This window comes from Tenrec ecaudatus, chromosome 2, assembly GCF_050624435.1.
Source record: "Tenrec ecaudatus isolate mTenEca1 chromosome 2, mTenEca1.hap1, whole genome shotgun sequence".
Taxonomy (NCBI): Eukaryota; Metazoa; Chordata; class Mammalia; order Afrosoricida; family Tenrecidae; genus Tenrec; species Tenrec ecaudatus.
Genome location: NC_134531.1, coordinates 68881519 through 68906071, shown reverse-complemented (window position 1 = coordinate 68906071; position 24553 = coordinate 68881519). Strand labels below are relative to the sequence as shown.

At 39.9% G+C, this 24553-nt stretch overlaps 1 protein-coding gene and 1 pseudogene across 2 annotated transcripts in view; both read right to left on the bottom strand.

The window, feature by feature from the left end:
- Nucleotides 1–24553, bottom strand: part of TNPO1 (transportin 1) — a 105561-nt gene that overhangs the window by 16321 nt on the left and 64687 nt on the right. For both annotated transcript variants that reach the window (XM_075541157.1, XM_075541158.1), the window contains exons 6-13: nt 21919–22052; nt 20732–20813; nt 17833–17955; nt 15597–15715; nt 9835–9895; nt 9120–9288; nt 2607–2759; nt 1707–1932 (exon numbers count right to left, since the gene is read on the bottom strand). In XM_075541157.1, coding sequence (XP_075397272.1) covers nt 1707–1932; nt 2607–2759; nt 9120–9288; nt 9835–9895; nt 15597–15715; nt 17833–17955; nt 20732–20813; nt 21919–22052 — 1067 coding nt within the window. The remainder of the gene's footprint in view (nt 1–1706; nt 1933–2606; nt 2760–9119; nt 9289–9834; nt 9896–15596; nt 15716–17832; nt 17956–20731; nt 20814–21918; nt 22053–24553) is intronic.
- Nucleotides 23059–24371, bottom strand: LOC142438787 (nanos homolog 3 pseudogene; annotated as a pseudogene).

Genomic DNA, 24553 nt, shown 5'->3' with positions numbered 1-24553 from the left:
AAAAAACTCCCAAACCTGCAGCATCTCAGAGTTAAGTTTCCATTTGAGACCTCAATTGGTTTTGACTGCATGGTATATTCAGTCCTTAGTTTCTGGAACACTTATATAGTATTTTCTGTTCTTCTGACCAGCGGTTTTCTAAAATGACAGCTTTAAGCTGTTAATCAATGTCCTGGTATCACTGGGAACTCTTACTCATTTCCTACATAGCACTTGCTGTACATTTTAATCACAGTCCAGTCTCATTATGGGCAGTAGCTGTATTTTATACCCACCGCCACGGCGTCGATTCCTACTCAACGACCCTATGCAGGGTTGCCCGGACTGTAGATTGTTACAGGTATGGACAGCCTTTCTGAGACCTGTGGAGCAGCGGCTGGGGGTTTGAACTACCAGTGGTTAGCAGCCCAATACCTAACCCACAGCACCACCAAGGCGCCTTAGTTACATTGTCCAATGCCCTCAAACGGTCACATACAGAACGAGTCTTCTTTGATCTCAGTTGGGAATTTTTCTGGGCTCTAGATCTAAACTTGTTTGTTAAGACATGAGCACTTTTAATGAACAGGCAAATGTGAAAATGTGGAATAATGATCACATAACAAAGACCCAAAGTAAGTTGTTCGGTGTCTGCTACTGAGCCTCTACAGGAACACTGGTAGCACAAGGGTTAACTTTCAGCTGCCCAAACCCACACTGGCTTCACCTACTCCCAGAGAGCAAGACCTGGTGATCCAGAGTCTTTACAGTTCTGGAAACCCTACGGGGCAGGTTCAACTCTACCCTACAGGGCCACCATCAGCCAGAACCACTTGAACGAGCTAGCACACAACCACCACGCCTAGAAGACCTATGATGGCAGAGACAAAAACACAGCACACAGTATGTGTCTAACAATTAGCAGAGCTAAAAAATTCTGCTGAATGCCTAGTGGGAGTCTAGGAGCCCTGGTGGCATAGTGGTGGTTACGAGGTGGGCTGCGAAGAGCAGGCATTCATTCAAACCCACCAGCCGCTCTGTGGGAAAGACGGGGCTTTCGACTCCTGCAACTACTCAGTCTCAGAAATTCACAGGGTCGCCATCAGTTGGCGCCAACTCGATAGCAGTTAAAAAAAAAATTGAGTACTAAAATCCCAAAACACAATCAACCTGCTCTTTCTAACATACAGATTTGTGGCAAGAACCAGAATATTTTCAGGAGAGAAACAAAGACAAATCGCAGGAGTTTCTGTGGAGCCAGGGTAGTCAACACAGTTGGGCTGCAGAAATGTCCGTCTACTTAAATTTGCTATTCCTCTCAACAGAATCCTTGCCAGCGCTAGGCCACGTATCTGTGGGGTCTGGGGGTCAAGGATGATGTGACAGTTACCGAGGCTATTCAATGGTTAAATAAAACCAACTCTAGCTAATTACTCACATTTGAATTTACAAAATGTCCAACTGAAAGCTGCAGATTAGAACATTGTTCTTGCCGAGCACAATGTGATAAAATAGGCTATTTTGCAAACCTAAGAGCTACAACCAGTCCCTCAAAAACCCAAGAAAACACAAGGAAAACGAACTTTTCTGCTACAGCTAGAAAAACACCAACCTGCAAGACTCCGTTAATGACTGATACCGACATCCACCACAGGTGGACAGTGACTCTCTCAGAACTACCCACTCCCTTCCTTGACAACCAATGTTCAATTATGCATTTCGCCTACCTGCAGGCAGCTTCCTGTACTCTCTTGTTGCTATCCAGGATACGCTTTAGCAATTCTGTCATTAATGGCTTCAGGTACGTGTCTGGGGGCTGGCTGACTACCCAGTGTGCATAGCGGCTAAGAGTCCAGCACGTTATGGAACGCACAAGAGCCTTTTTATCAGAGAGGCACTGAATAAGGTGAGGAATGAGCTCGGGCAGGTATGGAATCATACCTTGCATGCAACCTAGAAAACACAATACCGCAAAAATTTCAAACGCTGAAATTTGGTTCACATAAAATTATTTCAGTTGGATACTAAACAGACATGCACCATGAAAAGCACTCAGATAATTTACTATGCAACAAATAACAAGTTAACAATACACTTCAAATTTATAAAGAAAGTGAAGCTAAACCCAATTGTTCCTAGATAATTTCCAGTTGGGTACAGAGACCTCACTTTACCTTTGTCACAAATTCATGGCTTTCAGTACGAGTACGTATTTCCATTTCTTGGAGACAGATATTTTTAAAAATCATTTTATTGGGGGCTCATACAACTCTTATCACAATCCATCCATCCATCAATTGCGTGAAGCACATCTGTACATTCATAACCCTCATCATTCTCAAAACATTTGCTCTCCACTTAAGCCCATGACATCAGCTCCTCATTTTTCACCTCCCTCCCCGCTTCCCCCTCCCTCATGAACCCTTGATAATTTATAAATTATTATTTTGTCAGACAGATGTTTATAGGAATGTCCTAACAAAATCCGTATTAATGCTTTATAATGAAAAAAGCGTGTAAACTCAACACTAACCAGTCTTCACTTCCAGAGTAACAAGTCCTGAAAAAAGTCGAGGCTTAAGAGCGACAACTAAGAACTCTGTAATTCAACCTCGATTCAGACTTACCTTCAGCAATTGCTCCTAAAACCAAGATGCCTGATTCCTTAACAACCCACTCACGATGAAAAAGTAATTCTTTCAAAAGAGGCAAAATATGTGGCAAAAGTTCATCGCGATACACATTTGCAAGAACATCAAGGGCAGCAGCAGAACATTTTCCTAAGGAAACATTTAGTGCAAAAAATGTTAACTTTTTATTAGCATCTAGTTTTATAAACTGAAAAACAAGTACTTACATGACACGCACCGCACTTTCACAATGTAAGTACTTATTTTGGAGCTTGGTACATTCTTCGACTCAAAGGGTATTTAGAAAAAAACAACCTTGACCATCACTTTACCGTGTGATCGGAGCAAACCATGGCCACTAAGTTTGTTTTCTGAGCAAATAAGTATGTGTTTATTTACCTATAAAAATCACCCAGAGAGCATGTATGTGTCTGAGCACCACTGAGATATAGATTCAAATATGAAAAGACCAGTGTTCTGAAGGATACAAGATTTAAAACAAAACTGACCATAATCAAATGATAACAAAGAACGATATGCACAGAATTACTCTAAGAGTGTGATTAAAAAATAAGAATTATCTAGTTGCCTACAGATGGGCTTTGGGTCCCCACTCTGCACTCCCCCTCATTCACAATCGTATGATTTTTTTTTTGTTCTTTGATGCCTAAAACCTGATCCCATTGACACCTTGTGATCACACAGGCTGGTGTGCTTCTTGGCTTTGTTGCTTCTGACAGAGATGGTCGCTTGTTTATCTTCAAGCCTTTAAGATACTGATCTTTTGAAAGCTGGGCACCATCAGCTTTTTTCACATTTGCCTATGTACTCACTTGTCTTCAGCGCAAGTGTAGGGAAGGTGAGCATCATGGAATGCCAGTTTAATAGAACAAAGTGTTCTTGCCTCGAGGGAGTACTTGAGTGGGGGCCCACTGTCCATCTGCTACCGTAATACTAAATATATATATGCATATAGCTCTATTTCCCCATCATCATATATAAATACATTTACATATGTGCATGCCTGTATTTAGAGCTCTATAAATGCCCTTTGCCTCCTAGCTCTTTCCTTTATTTCCTTATACTTTCCTCTTGTCCTACTATCATGCTCAGTCTTCATTTGTGTTTCAGTAGTTCTTGGTTACACTGCCTTCGATCAAATCCTACCAAGCCTCTTACACCCTCCTCGCCACTGATTTTGGATCACTTGTTCCCTTGTTCCTGGGTTTCTTAACACCACTACCTTTCTGCCATCTCACCCTCTCCCATGTTCCCCCATTGTAAATGAGGGGGAGTGCGGAATGAGGACCCAAAGCCCATCTGAAGGCAACTAGACCTCCCCTTACAGAAGAGTCATGGGGAGGAGATGAGCCAGTCAGGGTGAAGTGTAGCAAAGATGAACCATACAACTTTCCTCTAGTTCTTGAATGCTTTCTCCCCACCACCATGATCCCAATTCTACCTTACAAATATGGCTATATCAGAGGATGTACACTGGTAGATAGGAACTGGAAACACAGGGAATCCAGGACAGATGAACGCCTCAGGACCAGTGGTCAGAGTGGCGTTACTGGGAGGGTGGAGAGAGTGGGGGTAGCAAGGGGGAACCGATTACAAGAATCTACATATAACCCCCTCTCTGGGGGGCAGACAACAGAAAAATGGGTGAAGGAAGACATTGGACAGTGTAAGATATGACAAAATAATAATTTATAAATTATCAAGGGTTCATGAGGGAGCATGGGGAGGGAGGGGAAAAAATGAGCTGATACCAAGGGCTCAAGTACAAAGCAAATGTTTTGAGAATGATGAGGGCAACAACTGTACAAATGTGCTTGACAAAATGGATACATGAGGAAAAAAATGGATATATGTATGGATTGTAATAAGAGATGTATGAGCCCCCAATAAAAAGATTAAAAATTAAAATAAGCAATATTTGCCCTACATCACCCATCACAGTTATTGGGGATTCATTACCATAATGCTCCCCCTAAAATGCTACCAGTAAACAAGATAACTTTTGGTGGCTGAAAGATGAACCCTTTTGAGTAGCCCCAATTGTACGTGCTTCATTCTGTTGTACAACTATGAGTCTTGCCAACTCGACAACATCTAACACCAACAATTTCAAGGAATAGTACCTGGGTCATTAAGGTAAGGGGTCAACTGTTTACCTGCATAAGAATCTAACTTTTTTGTTAACTTGCTTTATTCTTTCTGGTAAGTTGATAAAGATACTTCTATGTTTACCGTGAAATCAAGGCTGGACAAACCTATGCCTGAACTTTACTTGGTGTGATAGCCCGGTGTGGAGCTTCTCTTGTAATGGGTAAGTCTCCAGAAGGCCTCTGCAAGCTGTCCCTATAAAAGGTGGCTCCTAAGAGACCTGAGACTTTTAAGCCAGGGCACTTCCTTCTTTGCAGAATAGGATCTTGTCGAGGAACTTCTTAAAAGCCCCCAGGCCACCATGTGAGTATGGTGCAGAGAAAGGCCACACTCATGCCGTTCACCTGACAAACTCTGATTTCCTGTCTGACAGACTTCCTGACACACTAGCGACAAACACAGCCTATGAAGCGAGGCTACAGGTGAAGTCAGTGGTCCTCACAGCGTGGAACAGACCCTTTCAGCGACCAACAAGGCTGCAACGCCTTCAACAACACTGCTGTTCCTAGTTTTCCTTCCACAGCAACATTTGACTGCCAGGGTAGACGCCAACAGACGTTAAGATTGTTGGCATCTTAGCACGATTAACAAAGTGGCAACCAGGTTACTCTAGTCCTTGTGTCCCTCCATGCCATGTTGTTGCTGTGAGGGGCCGCCCGATGGCTCTGACCCACAGCAACCCTGTGCCCAACAGTATGAGATGCGGCCGGGCCGGCGCCACAGCCATAGAAACCCACTAAGAAGGCCCGCTTCACTGAAGACTGCTTTTGAAGCGGTGTAAAAATGGCCTTGATCAAGGGTCCACCATAAGGACAGTCTTTTCAGGAAGGTGCTACAACTCGGGAAGCGCACAGACTACCGTGGGAAGGTTCTCCCGAGGAAAGGGATGGGGCAGCGGTTCTAAGTCACAAACTGAACCTGCTTCCCCAGGGACATTACTTTCATTCGCAAGACTGACATAAAAGTCCTGTTCCGCAATTTGGGTGTTTTTTGGGGAAAAAAGACACTAATTTGTCATTAACAACAAATCCAAGCTTTCGAGTAAAAACTATTAATTTTGGCAACCTTTAATCTGCCACCATAAGCCATACAGCTTCTCAATATTTTCCTAATTACAGGTGGTCATAATAGCAATGTGGATTTCTCAGATGGCAAAAAGAAATCTGTCAGTGTTTGGTAGAACCGTCTAACTCAGTGACCAATAATGCACAATGATCCATAAGCACGCAGGACTGAAACCCAGTTAATGCAGCAGGCACATGGATTTTAATTTAACAGAGTGGCTGCAGGACCTAGTTTTCTAACGATGCATTTTCAAACGTGAACAAAAAAGCACAAGCAGCAAAGAAAAAAACAGATAAATGAGACCACATAAAAACGAAATATTCTTGTTCATCAGAGGGCCAAAGTGAAGACACAACCTACCGCCCAGGATAAAACTTTGGTACATCATGCATCAACATGGGCACAACATACAAAACACATAGTTCCACATCACAACAGCAAAGGAAACAAATAACTCAAAGAAAAACAGCCGGCAAAAGATCTGCAGACATTTTACCAAAGAGACTATTGAATGGCTGGCAATCACATGAAAAGATGTGAGACATCACGAATCATTAGAGATACAAATCAAAACTATGAGAAACCACAGCTCACCCGTAAGACAACACAAATCTGTAGTAAAAGAACAAGGTGGTGAGATTACAGGGTAACTAGAAAATAACCACCCATTCAATCCTGGTGGGAATGTAAAATGCTGGCAGTTCCTCAAATGTTGAACTACCAGCAACAGTAATATTTTAATGACATTAGGGCAATTAGGGTAGCACATCAAATCTGTCACTTCACCAAAAATACTGATTGAGAGATTACAAAAAAATGAGTCAAACAGAACTCCCTTAGAACACAGGAATATGGTTAAAAAATTGTGACAATGGTGTACAATTGGCTAGCTGCTGTTTTTACTTCAAAGCACCAAGACATACTTCAAAAGCATCTATCACATGAAAAAATACTTTTAACATAATCTATTTTCTAGGACAAACGAATGGTACGATTGTCAGACTAGAACTGCTTAGATAGAAATGTTGAAACAGCCCTCCTTCAGTATTTGCAGAACGCTAAGGCCACTGTTGGAAAATCCCACAGCCAGCTATGTGCAATGTTTCTGCGTGACTCGCCTGGTGGGAGATTACTTAGAATCAAGTGGTTAGTGCTTTAGTTGGGAGCAAGACAATTAAACCGAAGCAAGTGTCCAGCATATGATGCACAGCACACACTAAACAATGTTCTTTCGGCAAAAAGATTAACTTCAGGACTGTAAGAAATCAACCCAAATTTTAGTTGGCACCGTATTTTAAAAAAGAACAAAAATGGAATTTTAAGTATTACAGTTTTTCCAATTTGGTAAATTTGGCTAACAAAAATTAGATGATGGTAAAAACTTAAAACAAAAGCTGCTACACTGGTCAGAACCAATACCTTAACTATCTGGGGACGTACAAAGGCTGTGTGTTATTACTTTTACATTTTCTCTACATAACACTTCAACCCACCCCACCTTCCACCCTGAAGGTAGGACTACAATGGGGTAACATGCGGTTAACAATGAAGACCTGGGACCCTCTCATGAATTAGACTGACATCGGCCAGGTTTCTCTTTCTATAGTTCCCCTAAGACGTTGAGTCTGAAATGTCGAACGTTGAGAATGCAGAAGGCAGTCCTTGGCCTACTGCTTGGCACATTTAGACACTCTGAATAATGATTGTTGCAGGAAACGGAATGGGTAACAAAGGAAAGAGAATTAATTACCTAACCAAACGCATCACTCAGCTTGGACTGATGACCAATCCATTCCATCACTTATTAGACAGTCCAACACGCATTCAACCACTGGTTTTAAATTGGGGGCAATTTTGTTCTTCAGGGGATACCTGGCAATGCAGAGTCATTTTTGGTTATCACAACTGTGTGTGGGGTATGTGTGGAGGGGGGTTTGCCACAGGCCCCTGCCAGGTAGTCAGGAATCCTGCTCAACAGCGTACCACACACAGCTCCCACCACAAAGAATCTCCTGATTCTTTGAGAAACTACTTTGAGAAGGTTGAGAAACTACTAGAGCAGCGGGGCTTCAAAAGCGGACAAAGGAAGCAAACCTAAGCAGATAACGAGGTTCTTACCAAGCTACTCTTAAGAGATTGGGGCAGAATGCTGGCTCCACAGGAGGAAATGAATATGTAGGTTAAGGATAACCACTACAAGAAATTTTAGGAAGCAAATTTTTAAGGTTCTCAATAGGACAAAAATCATATTACTATCAAAAATGCTCATGTAGATAAATTACCACAGAAAATCAATTTATGGTAGGGAAACAAACAGCTTGTGGCCAAGTATCCTTTTTTGGTAGCAAATAAAATGCATCGTGTTTTGAGCAATAAAAATTATTTTTAAGGAATATAACATGATCAAATATAAAAACACACCAATCGGGAAAATACATATCAAAATCACAATGAGGTACTATTTCATACTCACTATATATATGTATGGCTCTCATCAGCCAAAAAGAATCAGAGAACAAGCGTTGGCAAATATAAAGGAGAAAATCGGAACTTCTAATGAGAACATGAGACGATACAGCCTTTTGTAAAATAAATAACCTGACAGCGTTCCTCAAAGGATAAAACCTAGCCACGTAACAGGAAGTCCCGGAGAAATAACCATACTGTATACACTCGAGCATAAGCCGACCCGAGTTATCAGCTGAAGCACCTACGTTTACCACAAAAACTACATTAAAAAATGTGCTGAAAAGCTCGGCTTATGCATGAGTATGTATGGTATATGGCTTATACACGAGTATGTGTGTTGTATGTCCACACAAAAACTCCTATCTGAATGCTCAAAGCCGCATTATTTGTAATAGTCACAAAGGGAAAACACAACATTTCTACCTTATTAAAGAGCGAATAAACAAAATGTGTCACACACCCATGACAGGTTGATTTATTTTGCAATGAGAAGGAATGAAGTATTGATACGTGGCATAACATGAGTGAGTGTTAAAAACAACACAAAGAAGTCAACCGCCAAGGGCCACATGCTGTAAAGATTGTATTTATACCAAAGGTTCGGGATCAGCAAAGCTAGAGAGGCAGAGACTAGAGTAGCCCGGGGCTTGGGAGGAAATGGGATTGGCAGCTAATAATGGGCATAGGACTTCTTTTTAAGACAACAAAAAAAAACTCTAAGGTTGACCATGGTGATGGTTGTATATGTGAATTTTATCTCCAGGATGATGTTTTAAAGCAAGCGACTGCACTTCCCCTCTCACTTACTTAGATTCCAGTCAGAAATGGTATCATCATCATCCATTTCATCATCATCGTCATCTTCCTCTTCAATCCCATCTTCATCATGCTGCTGAGCCACTGTTCTTGACCGGTGGAAACGTGGCCTTATATCCTGTTCACTATCAGGAATAGTTTCATCTTCTTCTACATCACCCTTTTTGTAAAAAAAAAAAAAAAAAGGAAATTTTGGGGGTGACATTCATTGTAAGCTGTTAACAAGAACAAGAATAATACTCAAGAGATGACATGCATAGATTGAAAAACGCCTAGAAGATTCTGAAGATATGGTACCTCTTGATTAAGAATCACTTCTCTAGGGAGAACAGACTGCCCAGCGTACCTGTGAAGTACCAGACACCAGCAGCTGCTCATCGCCTGGGACAATCTAGTGTACATATATCAACCTTGTATCCATAAATTTACAAAGTGATATTTTACAGTAAGCACCAAAGAATTTAGGTTAAAGTTAAGGTCTCAGGAAACCAGTAATGCAATGAACATTAAGCATCTAGCGCCAATTAAGCTATCATCTATGACCACCCAAATTTATTAGTTTGTTTCTATCTTTGATATTATGTAACAAGGTAGACTATTTACTTAAGGTTTATTTGAAATAAATGCTCTATTGGCTAAATTCTGATTTACCATGCCAACATAAACATAAAATCATCTTCTCTATTCATCAGAAAAGCTTATTTACCTTCAGGAGAATAATATCGATATCTGAATACTTCATGCCATTTACTAATACAGGAATCAACCTGTAAAAAATAAATCCACAAAACAAGTCTAAAGATCTTTTCAGAACTATTAGGAAGTTTCAACACAGCAACTTACACTAATAACTCCACATATACGTACCACTGAGACATTCACAGCAGTATACGCTGCCCTCGACATCAAACTGCTGCATCTTTGAACTGTGTCTGTGAACACATTAGCTTACGGCGACGTTAGGTTTTATGTGTGATTTGGCAGGTTCCTTTTTGGATCTAGGACCATTCACACAATCTTCCTATAAAAATTAAGGGTGCTTGTCTTTGCTTGATTCCATTTTGCTTTATGAAAGGCTTCACTTAGGAATGCTGTACTTTGACAGGAAAGGGGACCCTCAACAGGAACACTGGGGACAAGGTCAATGTTGACCCTTTAAGGCGTGGCTGAAAAGAGATGAGCACCAACCAACCGACCTCAGGCGTAAAATGTAGACAGCACAATCCCATAGGATTAAAATAAATGAGATCTCCCGCTCCAGTACTTGCACAGACTATTTAGGAAGACTATATAAGAAACTTTATTTGGGGAGAGAAGCGAGCAGGCTTAAGGGAAAAAGAACATCTTTTACTTTATTTCTAAATGATGTAACATTTTTACAGTTAGTCAATGATCAATAATTGTTTCTTTACAACAAAAATATAGTGCTTAAACTAGGAAGCTAATTTACCTTAAATAATGCAAAAAAGGGAAAAGAATTTCTTCTGATAACAAAGTTATCAGTAGACTTTGGAAAAATATTTAAAACATTTAAAATGCTCATTTCATAAAATAATCTAAATTATTTTTAAAACTATGAAGACTGCAGACATAGAACACTTACGGACATGAGATACTTACAATGGCCAAATAAAAAGTTTAAAAAAAAGTATCAAGACATTTGAGAAGCCAAAACATTACCCTTAATCTTCCTATAGCGATGAGTTTTATATACTTGGCCAGCTTTAAATTTTGATGGTTTGTTTCCTCACTGACCTACCCTACTCATCTGAAAAGAGTCTTAGGAGGACAGAAGGCATGGGACTGCTTGTCCAGGAACAAGTAGAAAGGACTCACATTTATTGAGTGCCAGCTGTGGGCTTATTCATAATCTTTACACTATAACCTACTGGGTTATAAGGTGTTACAATACTCACCTTACAGATGAATAAATTAAAAAGCAGGATGATTGTATTATTTGCTTAAGACCAAAAGTAAGCTTTAAGTAAATGCCAGTCAGGATTCAAATCGACTTGGCTGACCGTTATTTACAGAGAAGGCGTGGTGGTGAGGTGTTGGGCTGCTAACCACGAGGTCGGCAATTCTAAGCAACAGCAGCTCTGCAGGAAGACGATGGGGCTTTCTAATCCTGTAAAGGGGCACTTCTGCCGTGTCCTATAGGGTTTCTACGAGCCGGACTCTACTAGATGGCAGTGTTTTTGCTTTGTTGTACTAGATTTAAGAAACTTTCATTCTCCACATTAAAGTTTTAATTGTTGCTAGCCTTTCCTTCCAAGTTTCATGCCGTAATGACAATTAAACAAAGAAAAACTCTAAGAAATGAAGACAGCGAGTCCCAATGATGCTTTGATGTTTAATTATGAACTTTTTAAGATGAGAGAAACGGAAGCGGGTTGAAATCTTAATGGAGAACGTGGAAGCGGGGAGAATGGCACGTGCACAGTTGATGGTGTGGTCAGGTCCCTGAGGATAAACACAAGTCCTGCTTCTCAGACTGGTTAGGAAGGGTGGCAGCTTACTTGAAAGTAAACGTACAAGATGTAAACTTAAGTAGTAAAAGTTTGAGATAGCTGCTCTGCTGGAAGATTTACCGTGATCTCCAACAAGGATAGGTTGGCAATTTGAACCCACCACTCACTCCCTCCACAGGAGAAAAATGAGGTGGTAGTCTCTTTTTGAAAAGATTACACTTCTCTCCTTAGAAACCCCATGGGCTAAGTTCTACTGTCTTACAGGTTCACTAGGAGGCAGTCAGTTTGTTGTCTGCTCTCTTGGTGTACATTCGTTGGGAGTTGGAGTACACTCAAAGGCAACAGGTTTTGATTTGTGGTGCAACAGCGTTAAGTTCTCCAGTACAAACGAATGGTTTGAGGAATTAGAAAATGGCTGTAGCCACAGACTGTTGGAAAGCCACCAGATACACAAGTCAGATTCCGAAGAGGGCATGGATCGTGGGATGGACATCACGGTCGTTAGCAGATGGATCTAAGCTGAAACCATAGAATAGCAGAAAGTTGCTTGCATGGGTTTACTGACTATGTGAACTCATTCAACTGTGTGGATCATAAAATGATGGTGGCAGTGAGAAGAATGGAAATTCCTGAACACTTTGCTCATGAAGAACCTGCAGAGACCAAGAGGCAGTCATTCTAGGAGAAGGGGCTACTGAGTGGTGTAAAATGAAAAGATAATGTATATGATATGCTAAGGTTGTATCTTTTCATCATACTTATTCAGTATTTTTCAGTATCTGTATGCTGGGTAAATAATCTAAGAAGCTCAACTACATGAAGAACATGGTTTCAGGACTGGAGGTAAGACTTGTTAACAACATATAGTATACAGATGTTACAACCTTGCTTACTGAAAGGAAGGAGGACTTGAAGCACTTATTGAATAAGAGAAAAGATTATAGCATTCAAAAACAAAAATCCTCACAATGGGCCCCTTAAGACATGATAAATGGATAAATGACTGCAATTACAGAGAATTTCTTTTTTTTTCAGAGAATTTCTTTTTACTTGGTCCCACGATGCCCACAGAAGGCACAGTCGGAAATATTAAATAATTTATTATATTGGGCAAATATGCTGCAAAAGATTTCAAACTGTTAAAAAGCAATGACACCACACGTGGACGCTTAGAGGCACGTTCGCTGCAAGCAGTGTCTCATTTGTTTCTTTTGTATCATATGCATGTGAAAGCTGGCAACGAGTAAGGCAAACCAAGAGAGACTGATGCCCTAGAGCAGGTCAAAACCAAACTGTACACTAGGCAGCCTCCCACCCCCACCCAAAACAAGACGGATGCCCTTTGGAATCTGAGTGCTAGCAAAGAGTGTTATACAGAGCATGGACTGCCAGAAGAAGAAATAAATTTGTTTGGAAGAACAACTAGAATGTATTTTAGAACTGAAGACGGTAAGATGATGTTGCTTCATGTACTCTGGACATGCTATCAGGAGGGACCCGTGCCTGAAGGAGGATACTGTGGTTGGTAAATCAGAGTCAGATGCACGACTCAGTGGCTACAACACTGGGCTGACACACAAACTAACTGTGCAGTCAGAAATGACTCGGAGGCGCTTCCGAACAGCAACACAGGATGGAATAAGCATACCACAGAAGTAGCACCCCAAACCAGCAATGAAAAGGTGTGTCTGTTTCCTAAAGAGGAAAGGTAAGCCATAAAACAAGCACTGCTGAGTCAGGGAAATGCTTACTAGAAAAGATAGAGTAGAGAAAAAAACTGGAGTGACTATATGAGAGGAGAATTTCCAAATACTGTTAGGAAAAAATGTTACCAATACAAACAATGGTTTTGCCAATGCTAGTAGGGGAAAATTGCCAAGATTCGCAAAAGTATAATTAAAACCCAACAAATGTTGTATGACGACAGAAATATTGATGGCGTGTTGATTGGCATTTGGAGTAATTATATAAAGCCCTTTAAAATTTTGATCATGGTAAAACTCATTCGTAGGAATTGTTGAAGACCAACCTTTTATGAATAAATACAAAGATGTTCACCCTATTATTATTTATAATGTATTGCACCTGGCAGTTTGAACAAGAATGCCATGCTTTGTGGTTCTTTCTTTCTCAAAAGCGATGCTGTAGAACATTAATGTATTGTTACATTAAGATTACTTACTAAGAAAAGTAGGTACAAGCAAAGGATCAACAGAGAAACAGTCAGTTGTACAATCAAGATAGCTTAGTCATACAGCCATGGTGCGCATGGCACATGGAGTTCTACAGTCAAGAGACTAGTTCACTCACATCTGGTGGGGTAACTGATAAGAGATGATAAAATCAAACTTTAAGCACTAACAATAGATTAGAAGACATGCTATGAGAATGATGGTGGCAACAAATGTACAAATGTGCTTGACACAATGGACGGATGGATGGATTGGGATACAAGTTGTACGAGCCCCGAATAAAAGGATTTAAAAAGGACATGCTAAATGTTTTACATTATTACCCAATTTAATCTCTTCCAAACATTGATATATGGCATCTGTGTCAAAACAAACATGAAAAGCAACAGAAAATCTATTGATTACTGAAGGACTATCAGGTATATTTTTCTTCATTTTAATCATTTTCACAAGCCTGTATAATTTTACTTTGAGAAGCAAGCATCACTTAGGATTGATTAAAATGCAGATAATAAAGCTCAAAACAACCAACACTACAGCTCTGCAGCATAGTTTTTGAGGAAAACGAGGCATCAGAGTTCATAAGAACGATGCCAGCAGAGAATTACGCCATGACTTCTTCAGAATTTTGGTTTTGGGGATAAACAGCCTTCATACGTTTGCATTCTCACCATCTATCCTTTCTGAGCCCTTTCTCCCTCATTAATACACACTCAGTGCCACCCAAGGCCTAATCTAATTTTGCAAGTTGCTGTTGTCACCCTGAACCCATCACGACAGCTCTTTAAAGAACATAAAGTTCGACCACTACCCACGACCACCGAGTCGCGTCTGACTCAGAGCAACCCTACAGGACAGAGTACAAAACCAGAACCGCCCCTCTGAGTTGCCGAGGCTTTAACTCTTTAAAGCAGGGGTCCCCAAATGCGGCCCGCCGGGTGCTTCTGCCCCGTTTTGCTTTTTACTTCAAAATAAGATAATGTGCAGTGTGCATAGGAATCTGCTCATAGTTTTTATTTGAAACTAGTCGGTCTGAGGGACAGTGAACTGGCCCCCGTTTAAAGTCTGAGGACCCCTGCTTTAAAGGAACGGTCATTTTTCTCCCCTGGAGCAACTGGCAGGTTCAAACTGCCAACCCTGTGGTTTGCAGCTCCATGTGTAACTCAAGACACCATCTTTGCTGTTGTTGTTAGTTCAGTTAAAGATAATTTCAGGGGACATTTTTTATTTCAAGTTTAAAGATTATCTCAGGACATTAGTTCCAAGGGTCCATCCACCTTCTATGGCTCCAGAAAATCTGGTTTCCATTCTGAAATTCTATTTTACATTCCTCCCCTCCCCCGTGATCAGGATTCTTCTATAGAATCTTTGATCAAAATATTCATTAATGATATCCAACACCATCCAGTTCTTATAATTACTTCATCAAAGATAATTTTTTTATAAAAATGTGACTTCTTAGAACTTTACCTTTGTACAATGACAAAAAAAGTAACTTAAACATGTAAAGTGAAGAACTACTATGCAGAAATGAATTAGAACCTAAAATAAAAAAGTAAATAATAAAGAGTCTAAAAATGAAACTCATTGACATCAAATGGAATCTGACTCACAGAGTGAATTCTAACCCACAACCAACAGGGCTTACAAAGCTGCAGACCATGAACCCAAACTGCTCCATCCTTCTCTGCAGACTGGCTGGGTGGGGTCCCCACCACCAGCCTTTTGGCGAGTACCTGGGTAACAGCTGCACCCCTGGGACTCTAAACCACAAATACAGAAGCATTTAGAGAAAGAACACTTACTTAGGGAGATGCCTTATGAGGACATCTTTGCATATAGGTTGGTCAGCCAAAGTGAGCCAAAATTCACAAGCTTCTAAGGCGACATTTTCATCGTTATCTTGGGTCCTCTGTAGCATGTACTGTAAGCAAAGGCACCATAACACTGCTCAGGTTCAATCACACAATTCCTCGCAACCCTACACCAGTAAGTTATGGCCTTGTATTTCACAGGGATTCGGTAACATAAGTTTTAGATAAAATTTAACAGCTTCCTAGGTGATTCTAAAATACAGCCAAATTTAAGCAGCTCTCAATGTTGCCCAATAAAAAAAGCGTTCAACGTATTTGTTTATGTATAGCTGTATCTCACTTTATACAGACTCACATATTTGAAGTACGCATACATATTTAAAGTACAAGTTAAAGGAAAATGAATATAACTGGAAGTCTTTGTGTGATTTAGAAGACACATGGGTCTGGAACTGGAGGGAAACGGTTTCTCTGCAGGAATATAAACAGTTCAAGATAAAATGTTGGAACACAACGGTCATAGGCTAGTCCGTTCCCTGTATGTCCTACTTGAGTGCGGTAGGGCATTCACTGCTAGTTAAGTTTTCTAGCTGTGACCTGACCATAGCAACTACGTCATTCTTAACTTCTGGTGAGCTCAATGCCGCCTTACGCTTCTAAATTATTTCCTACAGAAAATACGCTGAAAGAGAATTTCTTTAGTTCTATTTCATGTCGCTACATATCCTTATTTCTGTGTCTTTCTCCTAAAGCGTTACAAAAGATGTTCTGCACACCAGAGGTGCTCATATTCTGCAGGCAGTTCTTAGGCCCTATCCTCTAAAAACCGATCCACCCTCTCTATTAAAATATAAATTCCCTCACACCACATAGACATTTAGTATATTTATTATTTAAAACACTTGCAAAGCTATTACCATATTCACATATAACTATACCCAGCAACATGAAAATTAGGTAGCACAGTTTGAGTCTAGCAGTAGTTAGTACTGCCAAAACAGTAAATTACTGTTTTAATAATTACATCTTGTAGGGAAATAAAGTAGTGCTACAAAATAAATCAAAGCAAAACATAAAAAATTGTGAAGCCATTTTTCCTTGACATGCCTTCCCTCTAAGTCTATATCCTTCCCCAAAGAACTTTGCACTCTCCCAGTTACAATGATCAAAGCACAACTGCGGCATTTGTGAGGGACTGGAATCATGTGCCTTTGCAATGGTCTTTGACTGTGGGGGACAGAGAGAAGTCTGAAGGGGCAAGATAATGGTGGTTGGGTATGTTGTCCCAACAAACTCCTCATAGCCCTTGTTTCCTTTGGAGCCGGTTCATTATTGTGAAGGAAAACAATTTCTCAGTACAATTTCCCTGGTCAATTTCTTACCACTGCCGTTTTCAATTTTCCTCACAGTTTGATGGCCGCCCTGTCCTCCTGAGAAAATCTACCACGCCCACCCCCTTGGAAGCTGCACCACCCGCAAAGGAGTTGCCAGAAACTGTGAGCTGAACGCTCACCTTGAATTGGCCCAACAGATCCCCTTAGAAGTTTAGATTTGGACATCCTCCCCCAAGAACTCTCACAAAGAATAAAAACAAAGTGTATCACTGAGAAAAATTCTTTGTAGCCATCCACTGATCAGAGATTATTTAAATACATTTTATTTGGAACAAACCCATGCATGTATAAACCACAACTCTTAATAGCAATAGACTTTTTACAAAGTCTTCATATTCTTTTATTTAGGTTTGACTAATCTGTGATCTGAGAATATTTAGAATTTCTTAGTAAAATTACTTTAATCACCCCCAATAAGGAACCCTAAAGCAATCCTTGATATCGCTCTGGTTTAATCTAACTAAATATAATGTATTTTATCTCTTAGAACAAGTCCAAGCTGTTCAGGTGAATTTTGGAAACTTCCAAAATGTTGTCATTTAGCTTAACCTGTATCCATCTATGAAATAAAAATAATCCATTTGCCAGCTGCCTGGGGTTAGAAGCTGGCAATTTCTCTACCTAACGTTTTTCTCCTGAAACACCTTAAATCCCATGAAAGAAAATCATCACAGAGGTAACTATGTAAAATGTCAAGGCAATCAAGCTTTCCCCATTCCCACTGTCCCATCAACTATTATGTTTGCAGAAACTTAGCAATCAGCAGTCTCATTATTTATTTCTATCCTAATTTTTTCTTGAGGGGAAGGAAACCCTAAAATTGCTTGGGTTACCTCAACGATATTATGCATGTGAGGAAGGAGGCGATCCATTCGAACTTCAAGCAGCATCACAAGAGCCCGGCACACATTTTTCCGTACTTCTGGTTCTTCGTCACCAGCCAATGCAAAGAGATTCTATTGCATGATAAACACATTTTTTTCTAGTTTAAAAATTCCAATACATCAGAATGGCTCATACATAAAAATATTTGAGTTGGAGACAGTAAGAAGTCTAAGAAACACTGTACAAATAATGACCAATTTTACTGGCCTGTAAGATTATAAGACAATTAAATGTGGGACAATAGTCACTCCCAACTATCATTTTGTTTAACAATTATTTCCAGTCTTTGATAAGAGTAGGATCATTAGTGTTCTGAAGTTATTTTTAGTTTATGACATTGAAACCATGTTATCAAGAGCATTCGCTCACAAACAGAAATAATCATTAAATTGAGCTAGTTTGGCTTAAACTGAAGAAAACCTTTTGGTATGTCTACAAAATGTTAACTAGAATATAAAATGTTTATGGCAGTAGGATTTATATAAAGTGCTTCTACTAATATTTTGGTTAGCTTAAAAAATTATATATTTTCATACAAGTTTCTAAATGACCCTAATTTCTATTCTTTTCCCATTACAGTCCAGTAACAATCTGTGGGTTAACATCAGCTCTAGGAGAACACTTTTAGGAGCAATGTTACAAAATACAGGCAGAATATAATGTATCCAAAACGGGACATGCCCCAGACTCAGAAAAGAGGAACGGAACTAGCAGTGGGCACAAGGACTTAATTTTAGAACGTCTCTCTCATTATCCTTTGGGTGAGAATTCCATTCTTCCCTGTAGATGGTGGCGTGACTAAATCTGGGAAGATTATAAAAGCAGCAACTAGTATCTCAATTTAGCACCTACGCAAACTTTTTTAAATGTTGGGAAATAATCTTATCCCGCTTGCCGAATCTAGCCCTGTGAAATTTTTATTTTCAGAGAAAATTTCTTCTTTTCTAAATAATAATTCCTTATGTTGACATGACTATTATTGTTCCTTTATTGAACAACAATGTAACAACAACTACTACTAAGGACAACAGGTAGCAGGTAGAGAGCTTCTTATTCCCACAAACTGTATACATAAGTAGCAGAAAGATGGAACTTTCTACTCCTGTAAACAGTTACAGTCTCAGAAACTCACAAGGGCCCTGCCCACTCCTGCAGTGCTGCTGTGAATTGGCAATGCCTTGATGGCAGGGAGTCTCTTTAGAGCCATTTAATAAGGCGTGCCCCATTTTACATACGATGAAACTGCAAGCATCATTTGAATAAGTGCCCAAGGGCATGCAGCGACTAAACCAAGAAATGAGGGCTTAAATCTAGGCAATCTCACTTCAGATCACCAATCTTAGCCACTATACTAGACCATCTCTAATCATACAGGTTGAATTTTTAACTTAAAGGTATAAAATGGACTATGGATGTCTGCATCAAGCAGAGCGCCTGATTTATAGAAACAAATATGTAATAAAAAAACAACCCCCCCCCTCCCGCCCAAACCAACCTCACTGCCCTGTAGTTCATTCTAACTCAGTGGCCACATATGGTGGTTTCTCAGGCTGAAACCTTTATGAGAGCAGACAAGTTATACTTTTTCCTGTGGAGCAGCGGCAGTTAGAGCAGTCCAAGGCTAACCAGAAAGCACCATCAAGACCCCTAGATACTGAATATCCCAACACCCCAAACCCACTACCATCAAGTCGATTCTAACTCAGTGATCCTACAGGACAAGGTAGCAGTACCCCTGTGGGTTTCTGGGATGACAGTTCTGTACTGGAGTAGAAAGCCTCATCTCTCGGCTGGTGGCTACTACCAGGGGCCCTTGATAGAAGGTACTCAATAAAACCCACTTACCCTGTAAATGGTTTGAGGGTCCCTATGGCTACTAGTCTATCAATATACGAAATTGATAAATTCAAAATTAGGAAAAACAAAATAAAGCGAATTCCCTGTAAACAAATATGGTGTAATCTCCCCCTTTTGTTATAATTTTCCAATAGAATTAGCAGCCACATGACCTCTGGGGAATTTTTACGAACAGTTGAAAAGGAATGAACTATTTAAATTGCATTTAGTGGATATAGAAATACTTAAACTATAAACTCTTTCTTTTGATATTATCAAGCTATAGAGAGGTTCCAGGAAGGAATCCTACCACTTTATGATTCATGGTCAGTTTATTGTCCATCTCTCTGCTTTTAGAAAAATGTTTAAAGTGCTTTTAGAGAGCGTGGCTCAGATTTAAGACTTAATCCACTCCCACCTGTGTGGCACAATGGAAATGATTGGAAAACCAGAAATACTGCTCTTTTAAGTCTGTGCCTTCAATTTTTTTACTAAGCTAAATCTGCCCAAGTTTACCAGGGCTTCTCATTTAAAGTATTGCAAATGAACTTGGAGCTTACGCTTTCATATGCAATTTTAACATTTTAATATTGTAGCTGGAAAAACTGACTTAAGTCCAGATATTAAACACATAGACTATTATCAATTTATAAATGATGTAGTCAAAAAAACTTAATCAAAAAGTACTTTAATAATTTTCAATGAGCAAGTGTCTAAGGAACCCTGATGGCACGGTGGGTTAGGTGTTGGGCTGCTAGCCACCAGGTCAGCGGTTCAACCCCATTATTCACTTGGAGAAAGATGTAGCTGCCCTTCAGGTCACTATGAATCAGAATCTACTAGATAGCAGTGTCTTTTGTATTCTGTATCTAATTCTAATGCCACAGAAATAAAGTAAATATTGGCAATGTATACTGTAATCATACACTATCAGTTTTAAAAAATTAAATACTGCAGGTCGTATTATGTAACTTGTCTAAAGAACGAGGAGAAGGAGAGAGCAAATCTTACCTCAATGAAAGAATCAATGTGCAGCATCAGAGCTTGGGTCCTACTGATGATAAACTGATTGACACATGCAACAGCATGGGACCTAGAAACACATTCAACATTTAAAATCGGCTCCTGGTAGATTTTTTTCCAATTACAGAAGATTAGAAAGTTAAATATTCCTTCAACAAATACTATGGTACATATAATTCCTTAAGTATAAGAACATTAAAAATTATAGCTAATACCATCCACTAGCCTTACATTTCTTTTAAAATGATTTTATTGCATGTATATATATATATATATATATATATATATGAAAAGCTTGTATGTGTTTGCTTTAATATCATAAAAAGGCTAGTTATATGGAATGCAATCTTTTGGAGCTTACCTTTTACTTGACAAACTTATCCTTGTTCTTAAAACAAAGTAATTAACTAAATATAAGGTAGAAAATTATCTATTTAATGAAAATTTCATTACAAAGAATCAATCACTTACTGGATTTAATTATTAAAAGAGTATATTTACTCTTTGTGGAACGTACAATATCGTTTGCTAATCGCTGAGCCAACCTGCGGCGTATGTCGCCTTGCTGTGAACTGCTGACTATAAAGTGTCCTGTTTCGTTTCTCTAGAGAACTTTGCCTAATACACTGGTCTAATAGAGACCAACGGAACACACACGGCTATAGCTCTTTATCAGCCTTTAAGGCCAGAAAGGAACTCATTCCTGTGACTCAACTTTCAGCCAAACAACAGGCAGGCCTATAAGATAAAAAAATAACACGAAGGAGACACCACTCCCTGGAACAATTAACCATGTGAGATTAGTCGAGATAAAGCAAGGCAGGAAGGGAAGGGAAGTGAGAAGAGAGCTGTTACAATGGAGGAATTGCAGTCAATGTCACACAACAAGGCATGTAAGACAATGCGTTCGTCAATAATCACTCAAATCACAATAAAAAGTTAAAGGGGAAAAGAGCGAGAAATTTAGAGACACCTCTATAAAGCAGAATACTGACACATTGTAAAAAACGTAACTAGTGTAAATATTACTGAACAATTTGTGTAGGAATTACTAAATTGGAAAATAATTTTCTGTGCAAATTTTCACCGCAAATATTATGACTTAAAAAAAATAGTAAAGTGGTATCAAACAATGATCAGAGCTTATAAAAATGTAATACTGGCTATAGAAATACCTTATTTTGGGACTACTGTGCTTGAAGAACTGTAAAAATTTGGGAATCATGATGTTGAGAGGACGATCTAAAACATCACTATCTAAAATCTCAGCAGAATCTTCACAGATCTTCTGAAGAGCACCAAATGCTCCCTATTACAAAAAAACATTTAAATATAACTAGTCCACGATTAAAGAAATCATTAAACAGCAAAATCAGGGATATCGATATATTTGATTATAATAAACTTTGCTTATAAATTTAAAAATAAATATTGATAAACTTAAGGATTAATATTTTCCGTTAACAAAAATGCTGCCTTCCAAAAGCTGTAAGTTTAAACACTCCATTTAAAAGGAAAAATAACACAATACTTTGTCTGAAATCTTTTTAAAGGGTTTATAATATTAAAATTCAGTCTTTAGATCTAACATACATACATTTAACATTACGGATTTAAAAATTGCCACGTAAAAAATTTCACACATCTTAACTTTGATATCCTACTTAAAACTAAATGCAAACTTGGTATCTATTGTAAAAGAAAATTATCAGTATTTCAACCAAAAGCTAACATTTAGTCAAAACACCAAACACATACCGATTCACATCTTTGTTTCAGGTACGTGAAAAACCGTATTTAAAATAAGACTTATATAGCCTGCAATTTTCATGATTCTTGTCATTACATTTTTTCTCTTTTTGCTTTTGGAAAAGTGCTTAAAATTATCAACTCATTTTATGTTATTTATCAATATACCAAACTTATTCTAATCAATTCTTTTTTTCCCCATTCATCCGGCATTTTATTGAGCACTGACTCCAAGAGGGTGGGGGTGGGGAGATGAACGGGACAGGCTGGGGGTTTGGAGCTAGCAGTGTGGGGGAAGGAGGTGGGGTGTACCTGGGACTCCCCTCCTTCCCCACAGGAAGGATCAATCCATCGAGGCCATACTCCCAGACCTTTGTGGCCTCATGCCTAGTTCTGGGGGCCAGTCCTAGTCGGGTGGGGTGTATCTTCCTGGAAATCCTGCCTGCACCAAGCCTCAGTCCCTGCCCACAGGCGAAGGCAGGCCAGCGGGGAAAAGGGGGTTGTGGGGAGGGGGCTGTGTGTGAGGTGAGGTGGATGTCTGTTCTCCCAGAGCTGGCCTCCTAGGCTTAAGTGGAGGGACTGCAGGAAGAAGGCGAGGGTCCTTAAGGCTTCCCAGCACCTTTGGAACCTGTTTCTCCTCCTCAGCCATGACCCTGGACCTGCATCCTCGTCTTGTCTGACTGGATGACCTTCTTGCCAGCAGAGTTGCGGCTGTGGACAGAGGTGTAGCCCTGGCCCGTGAGCGGGCAGAACCGGCGGGTGTGTGGGTCCGCTATCGGGTGGCACCAGATTGGGGGAACACATAGTCTCGCAGGATGGGGCACAGTACTCGGCCAGCCTCGTCCTTGAGCATATGAGACTAATAGATGGCCCGGGACTCCCCATTGTGTTTGCAGAAGGTGCACAATCGTTCGGGGCCAGAGAGGACTCTGGGCCAGGCTCTGATCCAGAAGCTGTGGAGCTGGCGCTGGCTGGGAGTCCAACCTGGTCCCGCACTTCTTTTCCCCACGTGGGGCCCCCACCAGACGTGCCAAACCCAGGTCTTCGGTCCACAGGTTGAAAGACCCCACGGCTTGGGGGAGAGCCAGGCAGAGGTGCAGACAGAGAAGCTACCTTTGCCTGTAGCTCAGCCCCTTGCTCCTACTTCTCTCAAGAGCCTGGGAGTTTTCTTAATCAATTCTTATAGGATGGCTAGGGAGTATTCTTTCAGCTTCCTAGAATTTTATCAGTATATTCTGAAGGCATTCCTAAGAAACGCACATGAGAATACAGAATTTTGGGAGAGATAAGGTAATTTTATAAATACCTCTGTGCTAACTTTTACTCTTCTCATCTTTCCTTCCCCAGCTCCACTGAGGTCAGGCAAAATAAATCCCCAAAACATTAGACATGAATCTTTTTTTGTTCGATTATTGCTGTACCCGCCCTCACCTCTAATCCCTTCTACAAACCCATTTTTCCTAAGGAAAGGAATCTCTGCTTTAGACAGACCCAATGTTTCAAACAGCTTTTGGTCCAAACTGGAAGCCTAATAATGATGGAGGCTTAAAGTACTCACCAATGAGGGGTGAGAAAATAATAGGAACATAAATCCCTAGTATTGTCTCTTACCCTCCTAAATGGGAAGATTGCTACTGAGTCAGAATTGACTTGATGGCAGTCAGTGTGCTTTTTGGAATGTACGATTAAAACGGAAAACCTAGATATACTTTGAACACACTCAAAAGAGGCACAAACCATGTAGAAAAACTAAAAAAGTACTCCTGGTCTAGGAACTGGTTAAATTTCAGACTCTCTTTACAAAATAGCACGTTACCTGACTGTACCTGACAACAGTCGGCTAATCACATGCCAGCATACCCAAGAATACTTGAAACATAGTAAAGAGGTTTTTTAAACTAGATAATCTTCCTATACGAAATAGTAAACTAATCACAATTTAAGACACAAAGGCGACTTTAGGCTTTTACTCTTTTGAAATTATGTTTGAGAAAACATTTCCCCTAAGGTTGCCAATGCACAAAATGACAAGAAAAGCAGGAGAGAAAATGATACATGCAG